Source organism: Mixophyes fleayi, chromosome 4, assembly GCF_038048845.1.
Source record: "Mixophyes fleayi isolate aMixFle1 chromosome 4, aMixFle1.hap1, whole genome shotgun sequence".
Lineage (NCBI taxonomy): Eukaryota > Metazoa > Chordata > Amphibia > Anura > Limnodynastidae > Mixophyes > Mixophyes fleayi.
Genome location: NC_134405.1, coordinates 135,237,712 through 135,255,983, shown reverse-complemented (window position 1 = coordinate 135,255,983; position 18,272 = coordinate 135,237,712). Strand labels below are relative to the sequence as shown.

Sequence of the window (18,272 nt, the reverse complement as noted above, 5' to 3'; positions counted from 1 at the left end):
AGGATTGTTTTTAGAAACATACTTAGTAGTCAGACATGTCCTTATTTAGCCTCCATATCCTCTCATTCAGCAATATCTGCCTTAGGCATACTACAGCTTTATATTGTACTTCAAATACAATCCCCTTAAAATCCAAATCAGTGAGATCCTTCAAATAAAATCATTCGGCCCTTACTCAAGTAGTTTAATCACAAAAACAACTTCTTCAGATGTGTATGTATACAAAGGGGATCCCTATAATAGGTAATTGAACACAAGGACTCTGAAAATGTGGCCTAGGGTCATTAAAATGACGCTCAAGATTAGGTACACAACATTCAGACATATGTACCCCTATCAGAAAAAAGCACTGTAAAATTCTCACAGAGGTTTTGTCTACCCCTAAACGTTGCTTGAAAAATGTAGAGCTCTGTTCTCTCAAACATGGTTAAGTACGTCACTTACAGTCATCTTCCACAGAAAATAACTAGACCATATGGAGCTTAAGCTAGTCATTGCTCCTGTGGTGGCCAGGGCCCTCTTAAGAACCTCTTGGGCCCCCGGGCACAGCAGTGCACCGGGGCCCCTATATATACAAAAATAAAAAAATAATGATTATATATATGGGCCCTGCAGCCCAGGGGGGCCCGTCGGAGGCAGGAAAAAGAAAACCCTGAAAAAAAGAAGAAAATACTTACCGTGCTGTCAGCTGGCGATCCGGCTCCCTCCCTGGTCTCCTCCTCCGTCGCGCTCAGCAATGGATGTCGGGCGGGCGTGATGACGTCACGCCCGACATGCACTGCCAGCGCGACGGAGGAGACCAGGGAGGGAGCCGGATCGCCAGCTGACAGCACAGTAAGTATTTTCTTCTTTTTTTTTCAGGGTTTCTTTTTTTTACTGTCTCCGTAGGGCCCCCCTGGGCTGCAGGGCCCCCGGGCACCTGCCCAGCGTGCCCAATGGGAAAGATGGTCCTGGTGGTGGCACTTCCAGCCATCGCTGCCAGCTTCTGCACCATCTCTTTTAAGGATTTCCGGCCTTGGTGTTGTTCCATTTGGTTATCTTTGATAGCTAATTGCTGCATTCTAGTGGCCTCCTGCTGAGCATCTGTAGCCTATAGCAAGACTTTAGTTATTTCCTCCATATTTTAGCAACAGAAAACCGGTATTATCCATCAAGGTAATAAATGGGTGTCTGGAACTTTTTTCACAAAATTTTTACTCTTGCTAAATGTTAGTCCCTGCTTGCATTCTGCATCATATTGTGATGACCTTAGATACCAGATGCCTGGGTAAGTTGGTGGCACTTGTTAAGGAGGCAGTAATAGAGACAAAAGTCCCTTCATTTTGATACTAGACTTAAAGTAGTTTTTGGTACAGTAAGTGAATGAGTAACAAAAATAAAATAAAAACAAAATAAAACATTAGCCTGTTCAGCTCTAATTAACATACATATTTCCCTATTCTTATGGGGGAACTAATGTCCATCCCAAACTAAAAAACAGCTGCAAAATTATCAAAAGCATCTCACTTCTGATACATATGTTACATTCCCTAAGTCTTCAGCACACTGTCCTATCCTGGTTCTTATCCTACTTATCAAACTGCTCCTTCAGTATTTGATTCTTTGGATTCATCTCTCCTCTGTCACTTGGAGTACCACACAGGTCTGTCATAGGCTCTCTGCTCTATCTATACCACTTCTCTTGGAAAACTAACAAAAACCTTTGGATTTCAATATCCCCTTTATGTGGATGATACCAAAATCTATCAATCTTCTCTGGATCTCTCACCATCTGTGTTGACCCGGATTATTAAATGTCATTCTAACATTTCATCTTGGATGTCCCCTTTCTACATCAAACTCATTCTTTCAACAACTGCGCTGATAATATTTCCACCAGTCAACAGAAACTACTTACCTGATATATCTGTTTTCTGTTACCATTATAACAACCTCAAGCTCACTGCCTAGGTGTAATTCTTGGCTCAAGACTGTCCTTTGTTTCCCCAATCCAATCTGTATAGAAATTTGTTACGAGCCGCGGCACGTCTCCTCTAGTTCTGTTCCGGCTGCCATAGCAACAGCCAGGACATCACTTCTGGTTTCTGGGTCCCGACCATTACCATGTCAACGGTGGGACACTCTGCCTGACAGCACCGCGTTTCGGAATTAGCCACAGTCGGGCATGTGCGCACACCATTATTTATAATAATATCATGGGCCTGATTACCACCCCCTGTTCATCTCCATTTCTGATTGGGCACTCTAGGTATTTAAGGCAGGGAGGACTTAGTCTTCCTGCCAGTTATTGCGTTCACTGCCTGTGTGTTGCTGACCTGCTTTGTCTTTTGACATTCCAGTTTGATTTTCTGTTGTGACCTTGCCTGAACTTTTGGGCCTTGCCTGATTGCCTGTTGCCCTGACCCTTTGCCTGGATATTGGATTTTCCTTCTCTGCTTGTGACCTTGACCTTCACTTAAATTTTGGACTTGCTTGTTTGCTGTCAGCCCTGATCTCGGGCCTGTACTCTGACCCTTCTACTAGCTAAGGACCCATGACCCAGGCCTGGCCTTGGTCTCCGCCTCCAGTCTTACCCTACCCTGTGCCGCGGTTATCCTGAACAGCCTCTACTACCATAGAGATTCCTGGGGGCATCCGAGTACCGTATATAGTTCTATGGGAAAGGATGCTGCTATAGGTGAAGACCTCAACTATTGCGGTTCTAAAGGCTTATCAGTATCTGCGATCCCAAAAAAAATCATTTTATATTTAAGGAATATTTCTAGAACATAAACATATCTCACACAATGCACTGCAAAAACTTGAATTCATGTATTCTCCAGCATTCACTATTAAAATCCCCTTGCTACCCCCTTACCTCCCGATGTCCCACCTTATAATTCTCAGCTGCGATCTGGGAGACCTGCCAGCCCCATCTCAATATTCCGGGGTCCTCTCTTCCTGTTCTACCGCTTTGGGGTAACCCTGCCTTTCCTCCTGGGCTCTCCTCTGCCTTCTATAGTCCCTGGGTCTCTGTAGGAGTTCGATTTGTCAGAGACCTAATATTTCAAGGTGCCTTTATCTCCTGGGATGATCTACGCTCTAAATATCCAAGCCTCCATCGTAAATTATACGAGTATTTCGAGTTGTGACACTTTGTGGGTTCTCTCCTCGGGGGGGGGGGGGGGGGGCTCCTTCCCCCTCTCTTGATTCCCCCTTTGAAACCTTATGTCTCTCCTCACCTTTGGGTAGGGGCACGATTTCCTTTATCTACAGCTCAATTCTTATTGTACTTTTACCTCCGGGCAGTAGGCATGAGAGGGAGTGGGAGAGGGATCTGGGACCCCCCCCAGAGGAGAATTATTGGGAAATCATAAGGGATCAAGTCGCCACCAGCTCTATTTCCGCTTTAGTAAAGGGGAGCACATATAAACTATACTATAGGTGGTACTACACCCCTGACAAACTCACTAAAATGTTCCCCTCTAGTTCTCCTTTATGTTGGCGGGGTTGTGGCCAGACGGGATCTTACATATCTGGTGGACCTGCCCTAAAATATCCTCCTTTTGGGATCGAGTTAGGACCCTCCTCTCCTCCCTCCTTCCATGCCCTGTCCGGAAAGACCCATGTTCTTTTCTTCTCTGTTATCCTCTGATTAATAATAGATAGACAGTCTGCAAAATTGGATTCCCATATCCTTTCTGCAGCACGATGTCTAGTGGCTAAGTCTTGGAAACAAGTTGAACCCCCCACTATGGCAGCCTTTTGATCCTATATTTGGTTTATCGCCCAGATGGAACAGACTATATACAACTTACATGATAAAGATGAAAAATGTCACCAGATTTGGGCTCCTTGGCTTTACTTATAACCCCTTAGCTCATGCAACAACTCCTTCCTCCTAAGAGAACTCCCTATGTTCATAGGTGGCCTGACTCTTGAAGCTGTCTCCCTTCCCGGAGTATCTGGGTAGTATTCTCCTTCAAAACTTTTATTTTTATATATAAAAGGAAGAATATTTTCTCTTTTTTTCGGTGATGACCAGTGCCCCTCCCCCCATGCTATACTATTATAAAATGTTATAGATTCTTGAGTAATCTGGGTAACAATTGTATACTTACTTGTTTGTTCAATGACAATCTGTTGTTGTCTTTGATATTTGCTACTCAAATATTTTCTACATTGACATTTACCCATGTTCTGTTTTGTTTTCTGTTTTTTTCTTCTCCTGCAATGTACTAATTGTTGATTCTTATCTGTATATCATTGATATTTTTCAAAATAAATAGTTAAAAAAAAAAAACCCTTGCTACTTGTCTTCCCTAACCAGACTGTCACCCTACAGTGTATTTTGAATGCAGCAGCTGGACTAATTTTCCTCATAAACGTTTTCTGCTGTCAACTTCACCAACCTATATCTCTTCCCTTGTCTCAAAATATATCGCAACTTAATCCCTCTGCACCTCTCATCCACATTACCTGTTCTCATTCCAGGATACAGGATACTTCTAGAGCTGCATCTATTTTTTGAAATTCCCTTCCCCGTACAACAAGACTTTGGCATAGCATCCAAACCAGAGATGCTCACTGACCCCCGTGTTTTGGTTTTGTTTTTTGTTTTTGATCTGGATTACCTTCGTGTTTTGGTTTTGGTTTTGCAAAACCACCCTTGCGTGTTTTGGTTTTGATTGGTTTTGTTTTGCAATTTGTTAAAAAAAATTACATTTATTTGTGCTAAAATAACATAATTTAGGTATTATTTTGTAGCTACATTATTATTAACCTGACTAACACTAATTTCCAGTAATTTTTTTATTCAATTTTGACCACCTCCTATGTCACAATATGATTTTCATACACTTGAAAAGAAAAATTGCTGCAGTTCTTTTAAGTGTGGAATTATTTTTACACAAATCCTGGCAAGAGTTGTCTATCCATTTGTAGCATTTTTAAAGCCACACTCAGTAGAGGTAGGGACCTTAACCATCTGGGATCCTCATCCATGTTTCGTCATTTTTCAGTGAGTTCTTGGAAAACTGTTGGGAAAATCAGAAACTTAGGTTAAAAAAAATAACAACAAGCAGTCCAGCATAATCTACCTCCCTTCTCTCATCTACATCCCAGCACCTGCAATCTTCTCCCCCAACACCTTCATAATCAGTATCCCCTGAACCAACAATTGCCAGTTAAACAATCCTTTGCAAGAGGAAGCAAAAATGAAACCTGTCACCCAGTTGCAAAGCGGATCACAGACGCCCTGGGTACTATGCTAGTGTTAGATCTGCGTCCAATGTCCACTATTAATACAGTTGGTTTAAGACATTTAATTGAGGTGTTCTGTCCCTGTTAGCAAATGTCATCACTATACCATTTTACTAGTAAAGCTAATTCTCTTCTGTACCGGAAAGTTCCTAAAAATTTAATTATTGGGCGACAAAATGGCATTCTACCCACTGTACACTTAACCACAGATATGTGGACAAGCGGAACTGGGCAAACTAAAGATTATATGACTTCCCCAGCATGGACAGCAGCAGCATGTATCCAGGTAACTAAAGCTGGGTACAAACTACACTGTTTTCGCCCAATAATCGGCTCAAACAGCCGACATACGACCGCTCGTTCAAAAGTCGGGTCAGTGTGTACAGTTACACGATGGTCGAAAGTCTGCCCAAATGGACGATTGTCGCCTCATTTGGTTGGTCGTACCGTTTAATATTTTCGTTCCAATCTCGTTACCACTGTGCAGTGTGTATAAACTTCCGACGGATCCACGACAATCCTCCGATACTTCCTCGACCTGGAGGGCGTGTGTATGTTAATTTTTATGTCAATCCCAGTCCCACGTGGTGCGGAATCCGCACATCACTGTGTTTTGTATCAATGTATATTGCACCTGTCTGGCTGCAGACCATTACACTTGTGTAAAGCACGTGTGTTATTACCCTTTGCGTCTATGTATTCATATTTACTCTTTATACACTTACACCTTTATAACCTATTAAATTTATAATAACCTTTAGTAACCTATAATTGTGAATTACCCAGAATAAACCACACAGTGTTCAAGCAACATTTTTATTGCAAGAAAAAGGTACATAAATTGTAACACACACAGCTGTCAGAAAGATCCGCATGAGAAGTGAGCGCGCCCATACCAATCAGAGAGCTGAGTACTGCAGAGTATTATTTTTAAGGTATTTTTAAAGGTGCTACTGGTTTGTGGCAGAACAGGTCTTGATGTTGTTTCCATTCCCTTTGATTTCTTTATCTACGAAACAAGGAAATAAAAATGTTTATCATTTAAATTCTATATATGTAATTTACAATCTATCTCATAAATACTCTCATTTTCTCACCTTTCACACTGCTCGAGATCAGTTTATATCTATATTTTGGTCCCTGTGGCGAAATCGCAATAGTAGCGGGCTTAACCTCCGAGCATTCTGGAAAACAGGCGCCATTTTGGTTATTATAACGGTACAGGTATGTGCCCAAAGCATTTACATGTTGACACATGTTCACTGAAATACCTTCGTGTAGAACTTCTTTAGTATATTTTTCTTGTTCAATTTCTCCTTGTTTGCTAACATTACTGGTATCAGTGGTATCTAACAGGCCTTCTCACCGTTAAATCTTCGTTCTGACATAAAAAATTAGGTTATAAATTAGCATTTTCTACTGCTTTATGTGACAATACATCTACTACATCTACATCTACAATACAGGTACACTACATCTGCTACTGACCTTTTTTAATGTCGTCCTGGTCCAGTACTTTTACCATCATCTCCACCGCTCTTGGGCTCATTGGATTTGCTTTTTGCTCTTCTTGAGTATCTCCATCCCCCACCTTAACTTTTCCAACATTTTTTGGCCCTTCCAGCACCATCTCTGACTCTATCTCCGTCTCCATAGCTGCAACGCACACTGACACCTTCTCCTCACCCGCGACCCCCACTGACATCTCCTCACCCGCAACCCCCACTGTCACTTTCTCTGTCTCCATCTTCTGACGCACCTCGGCGCCAAACAGGTTCCTCTGTCATTTTATACACTCAGACATGGGCGTTTGTTTCTGCTGTGGACCAATCAGCGATGATGCACGTCGAGAATGGAGCATTCCATTACATACGAAGGGGTTTTATTATTAGGAAATATTCATTGCATTCCACTTTAGCAGTTAAATGTTTTTCTAAATGTAATGTATATTACTAAACTTCTATTTTATAGAAATGAAGGGAGTTAACTATAGCTAAAGCTCTGCCCCTTTATGCTAATGTCTTCGGTATCTCGTACATTTCCCCGCAAATGTCGCTGCAGTGTGTACGGAATTTAAATCATTGTTCACGACAACATGGCTGTAAAAAGTCGCTAACGGGACGTCCGCTCTTCCCTTTCTCGTCCTAAACAAGGCTAGTGTGTATGCAGTCCATGGACCGAGCGATCGGACCATCGATCGCATGTAAAATTGCTCGGCATAAAAAGTGGGTCGAAATTTCTGTAGTGTGTACCCAATTTAAGGTAGAAGTAGGCTACTCTGTGTATCAGCGGCTTCAGTAAGAGGCATACAGCTGGCAATCTGTTCCAAAAACTAAGGGATGTCATTGAAAGATGTCTAATCCTGCTTGGACTCTCCTGAGGATATGTCATTTCTGATTACGACCCCAATATTGGTCAAGCATTACAGCAGGGTTGAATTCCATTACATTTCCTGTTTTGCACACACTATCAACTTGGTGTTACAGAACTTTTTAAAAATGACATGCAGGAGATGCTGTTTGTGTCCAGAAACATTTAGGGTCAATTTCTGGTTTCTGCAACAGCATGTAGAAGAATGCAGCAGCTGCAAGATGACTAGCATTTGAGGGGAATATACTTTAGTCCAGCAAAGTAGTTACCTGTGAAGAAAGTACAGACACGGTTAGCTTGAGTCAAGTGATTGCCTTAATAATACATTTTGAAAAGGTGCTACAGAAAATTATAGTGTGAAATAAAACAAAGTAAATGTGCTAACTATATTTTAATTATAGATTAAATACTTAATTTTCTTCGCAAGGGTCCAAGACTTATCAACATCTTGTTTGGACCTCTTCTCCTTCAGTTTCTCTGGCAACTGCTTGTTGTAAAAAAAATTGCTTTCCCAAGACACCCAGTGGTGATGCAGATGAGTCCGCACAACATTTTGATATTTGCTCGGCTGTAAAAGAATTGCCCAAAAATCGTGACAGCTCTGCCCTAAAATCAACTAGTAATTCGATTTGGAAGGCCATTATCGGCAATTACATCATACTACACAGACTTCTATCATGGTGGGATGAATTAGTATTGTTTGAGGTAGATTATCACTAAACCCTGCCATCTCTCCTGTTTCCGAGTGAGCTATGGTACAATAAAATGTAACTGCAGATTTAGACCAAGACTGTCAGCCCTATTATTTCTATTTCAGCAATTACAATTAGCAGTGGAGCAGTGGAGCTCTTCTCTTAGGGTGTTACCTATATAACGCAGCATAATTTGCCTGCAAATTCTACAGACAACCCTGCTTGTCTTCCTCTTCATCAATGACTCTTAGCAACTGAGCACTCGTCTTTGGGTGTATATTACACCCAAACATTATTAGTGAAAATTACTAAAAATACAGTTTAGTCCCTGCTAGGCCCTCCACCATCCTTTGCATGTTAATAGTAGGATTGGTTGGAGTTATGGTCAAGGTCACACATTTTTTTGACAAATCCTTCAAACCAGCCCAGATGTCAAACTGTTGTGGTCTGCCACCTGCGTCATCCCTGCTTGTGTTTGGAAAGTGCAAATTGGTGCCAGAACCTCACGTGCCAGAACTGCTGCCACTGGTGCCACACTGCTGCCTCTGGTGCAGGACTTACATAATCAACCGCATCATCATCTCGTTGGATACCCAATTCTCCCCCACATCCTCTTCTAAAGACAAAGTGTCATCATCACTTGGTGTATCACCGGCTACACTCGGGCTGTTCAGGCACACATCAGCAGAACTGCTGAAAGGGCCCCTCTTTATGGGTACACTAACAGAATGCTCACGATTAGACATCCCACTGTTGGATGGACTCTCCACAGGGATTGGTGTCATTTCTGATTCTGAGCAAACATTATCCTCTAATGCCCCTTCCCCTCCCTTTAGATTGTTCGCTCCTTTGAGCAGGGCTCTCCTACCTTCTGTTTCCATCACTTTTAACTGCGCTCTCCAGCTACTCAGCTCACCTCCTCTCAGTCCCTCTGCCCTCTGTCTCCTCTCGCTTCTCTCCGCTCCCCTCAGTGACTCTCAACCTGTCACCCGTGCCCACCCACTTGGGCCATAGTTACCTGCCTGTACTCACTTTTCCCCTCCCTCCCTCTCTTTTTTGCTGTGCCTGAGCCCCCAGAGTTATAGTGCTTACTGTTACTTGTACTGTGCTGTTTCACCTTGTACTGTGCCATTGTTTGTCCTTGTACGGCGCTACGGATACTTTGTGGCGCCCTATGAATAAAAATTAATAATAATAATAATAATAATGCCGTACTGTTATCTTGCAGCTAGGCTTTGACGCGTAACAGTAGTTGTGCACCACTTGTACGCTCGGTAACATTTTTGGATCTGCCACTAATAGAGAAAGGCGAAGGCCTCATTCTCTCTTTGCCACTGCGTGTGTAGAATGGCATGTTGGCAATTTTTTTTTTCGTTGGCACTTAACTTTTCCTCAGTTACACTTCTTTTTCACTTCAACACGGTAAATGTTTTTTTGGTGTGTGTTTTTTTGACTGATTTCAAAAGACTGTGTAGTTTGACCGCCTTTCCCAGATGACGTACTGGGAACACTACCATCAGGACTGGTGACAGAACCTGGTTGCTGATTCTGCTCATATGTGGACTGCTTTGAATCCATTATGAGCCCAAAGCACTTGTAGTGCTACAAATTGTTTTAGATACTGCTGACAAACAAGACTTTTGACAGCCAGAAATATTAATGCAAAAGAATGGGGGACATCCCAAAAGCACTTGGGAGTGCTAAATATTATTTTTCAGACTGCTGACAAACAGGACTTTTGACAGCCAGAAATATTAATGCAAAAGAATGGGGGATGCCCCAAAAGCACTTGGGAGTGCTAAATATTATTTTTTGAGACTGCTGACAAACAGGACTTTTGACAGCCAGAAATATTAATCCAAAAGAATGGGGGACACCCCAAAGCACTTGTAGTGCCAAATATTGAAGAAAAAGAAGACTCCTCTATCCTCCTCTCTTCTCTATCAATTGTTATCAGAATTGTAATCAACATTGTTATCACAATTGTTATCACAATTGGATGAAGAATAAGGTATATGCTCTGTCCCTGCTCTAATCAGCCTGTGACTACTCCCTGCTCTCTCCCTCTGTCAAATGGCGATGGATTGCTGTGGAGGCGTGTATCTATGGATTTCAAATATCGCGAGAACCGAGCCCCGAGATCCGACGACATCACAATGACGTTCGGCCTCAATTTGGAATCCGAGCGGGCGGGAGAGTACAGAGCCTACTTGGCTCGGTACTCGGATAGGCAAAGTTCGGGTGGGTTCGGTTCTCGGGGAACCGAGCCCGCCCATCTCTAATCCAAACCTTAAAACCAACCTCTTTAGACATGATCATCTAATTTCAGAACCATCTTCTTAACCAACCTAGGCTTATTGTACCACTCCCTATACAGTTCAATCAACACATTTATTCTCCTTCTATACAGAAACAATCCTCTGACCTCCAAACCAACATTGCTGTGTGACGGGATTATATAACCCCACTTAGCACTTTTTCTCCATTACATTCAGACCCGAACATTATGCGACATAACATACACTCGATCGACAAACTCCTATTTTCCAGCAAATTGTAAGCTTGCGAGCAGAGTGTACTTACCTCTTTGTCTGTTTGTTAATACCCAGCCTTGTTTTATTACTATGTTGCCAATTGTAGATGACTGCAGAATATGCTGATAGTATTTAAATAAATGTTATTAGTAATAATTTCTTGCATTGAGTTAAAAACATTAGACTGGCCTACACATTATTATTATTGCCTCACAAGTGCAGCATGTTAATCAGTCAGTTAACTGGATGGAAGGCTAGAGGACCAGAACTGTCACAATAGGATAGGGGCACGCCACTCTCCTCTATTTACTCCAGGGAACCGAAAACCAGCTCTTACTTGAGCCGAACACATTGGAAAGTCAGCTTTCCAGCACATACTAAACTTCCCTGGAGTTTTTAAAAAGTACAAGTCAGAAACCTGGGACTCACATATATAATTTTTTACTATTTTCCCAGTGTTTCTCCCATAGTACTCATTAAACAGACCCACCTATGTCACCTCTGTCACAATGCTCATTTTGGGAGTGTTCTGCTTGCTTTATAATAAACCTGTCACTGAGCGATGCAAGTGTAAAACTGCATGATATTCAGTAACTGGCTGGAAGGAAACATGAGATATACAGTATGTTTTAGTGCCAGGTATGGTGAATCAAGCTTATGCTAGTGATATGACCCTTGGGACAGATTATACTCAATATACATTTAGTGCAAGTTTCTTGTTCTCTTTTTAACAAAAAAAACCCAAAAACTTCCTCTTGAGGTTTTGTGGTGATACTATGCAAATTGATGAGAAATATACTGGATATAAGTTAAAATACATTTCCAGTTTGAAGTGTTTATATACCATTTATAACTGCACATTTCCTCCACTAAAATCATGTTTTTCCACAGCTCTCTCCAATGAAGTCCCACTGATCTAGTATGGCTGTCTTTAAACAGCAGAAGGTGGAAGATCTGTACATCATAGCAGATGAGCTGGGAAGGTAACATGAACTGAAAATAATAATGTAACTCATTAACGCATTTTCATACCGTTGACAGTACTGCAGCTGCTTGTGTATATCATACATGCCAACTTTTAAGATTTCTCCCCCAGGAGATCCGGGGGAGAAGTCATGTGACATGGGGTAGGAGCAGGGCCGTAACTAGGGCTGTGCTACAGGGGCGACCGCCCAGGGCACAACGCTGAGGCGGGCGCAATTTAGGAATATTTTAGGTTAACTCGGTTAAAATTGAGGGCTAGGGGGGGCGGCATTTGTGTTTCTCGCCCCAGGTGCTAGAATTCTAAGCCCCGCCCCCACTATAAAAAGAGTAGGCAAAGCTCCCGCATGTGCCGAAATTCATGGCATTGAATGGAGGAGGTGGGGCTTAATGACACAATTAAGCCCCACCCCTCCATTCACTGACGTGAATTTCGGCACATGCGGGAGCTTTGCCTACTCTTCCGGGAGTCTGTGAGGACTCCCCGAAATTCGGGAGCCTCCCAGAATTTCAGGAGTGTAGGCAAGTATGGTGTATATCAATGTTGTATGCTTAACAGTAACTAAGGATCACCTAAAAATCTGATTTAAAAATATAAAATAAAATAACAGAGCCTATTGACATTCCCAGAGAAGCTGGGGGGCCCTGAAATATTTTGTTGGGCTACCAATTGAAAACTTAAGACAACAGTACTGATGTTCTTTAAACACTTTCCCTTTCATGTGTTCTACCCTGACTACATAATTCTATTGTCGTATGTTACATGTAAACCAGAACTTTGAATGTCAAGTACCCATAACAGGTCATGTTATGACAGTCTATCATTGAAGGAGAAGGAGAGATAATTACTGACCCAGATTGAATAATTCACTTATGCATAATTAAGACCCCAAAACATGACCTGTTGAAGGTACTTGAGGACTGCAGTTGAGAAACACTGCTATAGACCATGATGACCGATCATCTGTAAGACACATGAATAGAAATCATTGTGGTTGTTTTGCACAATACAGGTAAGGGATATATTATTTAGGTTGCTTGGCATTTATAGCTTCCAGTTAAGGGTCGTTGATGTAAATTGACACACCATGCCTAAAATATATTATCTACATGAAAAATTACCTTTCTCTTTCCCAAACTGCTCCTGGCCTTATAGTCCTCATTAAATTGTTTAGCAGGCCTCCATACAGTGACCGCAGAAGGTGGCTCTCCGTCATCATGTATATATGACATTATCACAGATTAACATCAATTATGACTTTTTTTTATCTTTCTGGTTTAATTTAGAACTCTTTGTAGGACAAGTCTCTGGATAACAGATTCCATACCTGTATGTAAATCTCACTGGTGTTTTTGGTTTTTTTTTATATTGGAATTTAGTTTAGCCGTGTTCTAGCATGGTAGGCTATATAAAATAATAATAAAGAAAGTACGAATCATGAAATAAATTGTTTTTTGAAAGTGCAGCAATAACGTATACATTGTTAACAATGATCAGGTCATAGAATGGTGACAAAATATCTTGTGTTTGATTTATCTGTAATTTTCACTAGCATCACAATAAACTTAGCAGTAGAGGAAGACTTTCCATTACATACGTGAATTTTTGGGGGGCAAATCTTTGTATTGAAGCAACAACACTCTAGTAAACAAGATAATTAATTACGTGACTGTGATTTATGCTTCCCAGACTTGCAATGTACCGTACAATAAACACTGTCTTTGTTTCAGGATGTGATGTGCACTGATTTGTCAAGAAGTAGGTCACAGAGCTGTGCCAACAAAATTGGCCACCTTCATTATAAGTCCAAAGCCAAGCCAAAATATTTATGGTTCATTCACAGGTCCATATTATACTCATGTCTGTTCTGTCACATTCTGGTGTATTCCTCATGGGCAATGCCTGAATGGAGAATTTGGCTGCAAGCACTTTAATACAGACATGCAGGTACTAGATAAAAAAAAAAAATACCTGGGTAAATGAGGGGCACCAAGCATATTGAAAGCACAATCTTCCACACAGGTGTACACAGGCTCATGCATTGATTAAGCAATTAATATTCCATCATGAACAACAGTGTCTAATGTAACATCAGTATGGATGATGGAATAACTTCATCAGCAAATGGCAAAAGTTGGTAGAAGTGCATACTCCGGGATTGTGGTATCAGTGCAAGATTAAACAGATGGTTGACTGCAGATCGGTTGAAGGCAAATGTTATCCTGTGGTTGAGGGTTTAGAACTTCACAGAGCAGGCTATCATAGTCGGGTTGCAGTGCATAAACTGGCACACCTGGAAATACACATTTGCAAATTCAGTGATGCAAAGTGCATAGACAATGGAGGACGGCATTATGGCCAGATGATTTATCCTTCACCATGTTCTCGACAAATGGACCAGTGTATATGTGGCAACAACCTACAGAAATCTACAGTTCTTGTTTCCAACAGTGAAGTATTCTGATAGTTTCATAATGTTTTGTTAGAAGTTATTGATAATCGCTACTTAATGACAGGGCCGGATTAAGGGAATGGAGGCCCCTGGGCTAAGGGGGCCTCAATTCCCCCGTGAGGGCCCCCCCTATGATCCGAGCTGGCCGCGCCCCCCCCCCCCTTGATCCGAGCTGTCTGCGCCCCCCCCCCCACCCCTTCCCCGGCACTTACCTCCTTCTCCGGCGCGCTGTACGCTCTTTACTGAGGAGATCTCGTGAGTGTGAGACTCACGAGATCTTCTCAGTAAGGAGACTACAGCACGCCGGGGAAGGACCGCAGTGAAAGTGCTCAGCGCCCCCGCCCCCGACCGATCAATACTGCTGCTGAGCACTTTCAAGGGCCCCCTGGATGCCATAGGCCCCTGGGCTGTAGCCCAGTTAGCCCTATGGTTAATCCGGCCCTGCTTAATGATGCTTCATCTTTACCCCATGTTTTAGTATTTCTCTCCTGATGGGAGGGATGTCTTCCAGGATGCCAATGCCCCAACCACATCTGTGGTACCACAGTGGTTTGATGTTAACCATATGTCTTGGCTTCTCTGTCACCAGTTCTAAACCTGATCCAGTATTTCTGGGATATTCTGGAACTACTCCTGAGACACCTTTCTTCACCTCCATTAACCATACATCAGTTAAATGCCCTTCTTGTGGCAGAATGGTGCTGCATCCACCCTGCACAATTTCACACATTGGTAGATTCAATGCCATGAAACATACAGGCTGTACAGGCCACACGTGACCTGACTCCCTGTTAAGTGAATTTATATTGGTTTTTACAATTTTTGCCCACTAAATGCAAAAAGCTTTTTGTCCAAGCTACTGTGGGATTAAAATACCACATTATTTTGATTTTGTTTATATAACTATCGGCGATTTCTAGTGAACAAAATGTTCACTATTCAGTCCCTATGTACATTCTATGATCACAACTGACCACATACAGGCATAAAGGCAGACATGTGAGCAAGACCATAAAGGGGCATACTCATACATGTCAGAAGTCAGGTTACGAGTTGCAGCGGTGCAGAGCCGCCGTGACCCTCTCACCTGCGTCCTGGCCGTCGCTATGAGAACGGGGACGTCACTTCTGGGTCTTGTCCCGGCCAATGGTCGGGACACTGTAGTAGGTTGCGCCACGTCCCGGCATTAGGTGCAGCCAGGTGCACGCGCAATTTAGTTCAGGTGGCAGCGATTATTACAGCCCTTGTGGCTGATTACATGCCTGCTCTCATTGGCCAGTGTCTGTTTATAAGGCAGGGATGGCTTAGCCTTCCTGCCGGTTATAGTTTTCAGTCCTGTGCACTTGCCTTCTCCTGTGCCTATTGTACCTGCATCGATTGGATTTTCTGTGTATGACCCTTGGCTTCGTTTATTGGATTGGATTACTTGCCTGTGACCCTGACCTTTTGGCCTGTACCTTGGACTCCGATTCCTTGCCTGTGACCCTGACCCTTGGCGTGTTTACTGACCATTCTGCTTGCCTGTGACCCTGGACCCCAGCTATCGTCGGACCATCCGCTGCCTTCTGTTGTGACCTGCTGCTATGGGCCTGTATTACCAACTCACACTACTCCTGGAGTTAAGTCCTGGGGGCATCCGAGTACCGGTGAGCGCGTCTAGCTCAAAGGGAAAGGTGGCGGCTATAGGTGAAAACATCCACCATCTGGTTCTGTGAGTTGGTGATCGGACCGTCAGCCTAACAATGATCAGGTTAGAGAAATAAAGCAGATGTTTTTCTGTTTTATAAAACAGTAAAGCAAGAGATGAACTAGTTGGTGGTTTAAAATCGTTCTGAAGAATACTAGGAAGACTAAAGAAAACACAATTCAGTTAAGGAACTTATTTAGGCGAATATTTGAAGAGAGTGACTAATTAGTGCCTGTAGTGTCACTGACGTAGGACAGTTATTGTGGTTGGAATGATTTGCAGATGACCTCTGTATTTAGTCAGATAATGCGCTTGTTGGACAAGAGGCAAGAAAAGCCAATGTCATAGTAACAGGGAAGAGGTCCAGGAATGTGCAAGATGTCAGGGTGATTAACTACATAGCTGCATTCTAAAGCCACCTGCAGATTAGGAAATGACAAAGTGTAATTTTTCTTACTTTGTGTTGGCTGGGATTCTATCTCAGGGCCTATATATAACTTAAAGCTAACGGGAAATTAAAAGAACATGTTATTTTATAAATAACAGAAATGTGCTTAGCTTGATTTTAACTCAAAACGGATCCATTGCTTTCGCCATTTGCTTAGATTAGCCACATTATATAGAGTATGTACTTTATTAAGTGCAAATAAACAAATTGATTTTAAATAAAAAAAATGGAAAAAATGGACACTTGTAATATAGGCAGCTCAACTTTCCCTTTCTGTCATGACTACCATATGATGCAAACGATTGGCTAAATGAGCAGTGACGAGAGAAGCAAAGAAATAAAAAGAATGTTGAAATGAATGAATTAGGTAGACTCTATTTATTACATGGTATCCGTAACCCTCATTATGTATTGCTGCAAATACATAATTAGGTACCGCCGATATTTACCATGCCCGGGCCGCTGTAGGAGCCCTGGCGAAGTCTCTCCTCCTCCTCTGTGAACATTTCTTCTAAATCGCCAGCGGCCTAATGCTACCAGCGAATGGAGGAAGTGCTGCTGCAAAGCCAGAGAGGCTTCAGTTGGATCCCATTGAAAAGACAAGTTACGCCATCCTTAGAGTGTAAATTGACTAAAGCTGCTGTCCTCATAGAGGTCTATGGGGACAGTAGTAAGCTCCAATAATGAGCTTAGTGTCAGAGAATGATTACTCTGTTAACCCTTTGTTAAATAACAAGAAGCGTTGAAAGAGCCTTTTGTAGACGTTTGCACCAACATTTTGGCTCTTCATCTCTTGTTAAATAGACCCCACATTCTGTAGTAATTTGAGGTGAGATATTGGTGATGGTATCCTAATACCACTGGTTGTAGCTCAGTCTCTCCCATCCCTGTGTAATGTTTTGTTAAGTTTTGGCAAACAGAAAACCGACACATGCAGGTGTGATAAAGATAATAGAAAGATAAAGAATAATGGGCACAGGTCACCTTCTGAAGTGAATAAATTATGAATCATTTATTTACAGAGTACAATATATATCCTACATAGGTCTCCCAGAGCATGGAAAACCACTCTAGACATTCGACTCTCACATAGTTCAGGATCAGATGCACTCTGAGCTCTCCTTCTCTTGAAGTTGATACATGCTGTATAATGACAATTAACTTCACTCATTCACCTCTCTATCGCTTCCCATACTAAAAAGGTGTCACACACTAGTGGGTGTCACAGACAGATATATGGGTCTATTTGTTATACATGGATAGTATTTCTATCTATTAAGGGCTACTGCCATGCTATCGTGGGTGGTAGCCTGCTGGCGAAGAGTTGAGATTTGCGTGGGAATTCTAACAAGGACTGTGGTGGTACATGTACAGCCACAATCCTCCCTTCAATAGCAATTGTTATTTGAATACATCATTTGTTCCAAAGCTAAATATTCTGAAATAATAATATTTTTTTATATATATTTATTTTTATATATTTTTCCCTACTGAACTGATAATCCAAGTCTGGGCTTTCAGTTAAACTGCGCATGCGTGAGCTGGCTAGTCGGCTCACATGTGTCCGAGAATGGCCTTATCGCTCCCAGACAGTATTGCCGGGCAACTGAGTACCACACAGCTGCTCTAGTGATTTTTTAATAGTAAATTGCTGTGAAAAAATATTTTCTGCAGATTAATAATTAGGAGCCGTATAGAGAGAAAGTGACAACTAGATAGATAGATAGATAAATAGGTAAAACAGAGATAGAGAGTGACATAGTGACATCATGAACATCATTTTCTACCATTACCTGCTTCCTGCTGTCATTTAAGTGCTCAGTGGAAAGTGGGTTTGGATAGGAGGGGAGACTGCTCAGCAAGTCA

At 42.1% G+C, this 18,272-nt stretch overlaps 1 protein-coding gene across 4 annotated transcripts in view; it reads left to right on the top strand.

Annotated features, from left to right (window-relative positions):
• DAPK2 (death associated protein kinase 2) overlaps positions 1-18,272 on the top strand; it is a 93,065-nt gene that overhangs the window by 9,476 nt on the left and 65,317 nt on the right. For 3 of the 4 annotated variants that reach the window (XM_075208394.1, XM_075208393.1, XM_075208391.1), the window contains exon 2: positions 11,729-11,820. The exons of the other annotated variant lie outside the window; for it this stretch is intronic. In XM_075208394.1, the coding sequence (XP_075064495.1) occupies positions 11,759-11,820 (62 nt within the window). In that variant the 5' untranslated portion in view covers positions 11,729-11,758. The remainder of the gene's footprint in view (positions 1-11,728; positions 11,821-18,272) is intronic. 4 annotated transcript variants of the gene reach the window in all.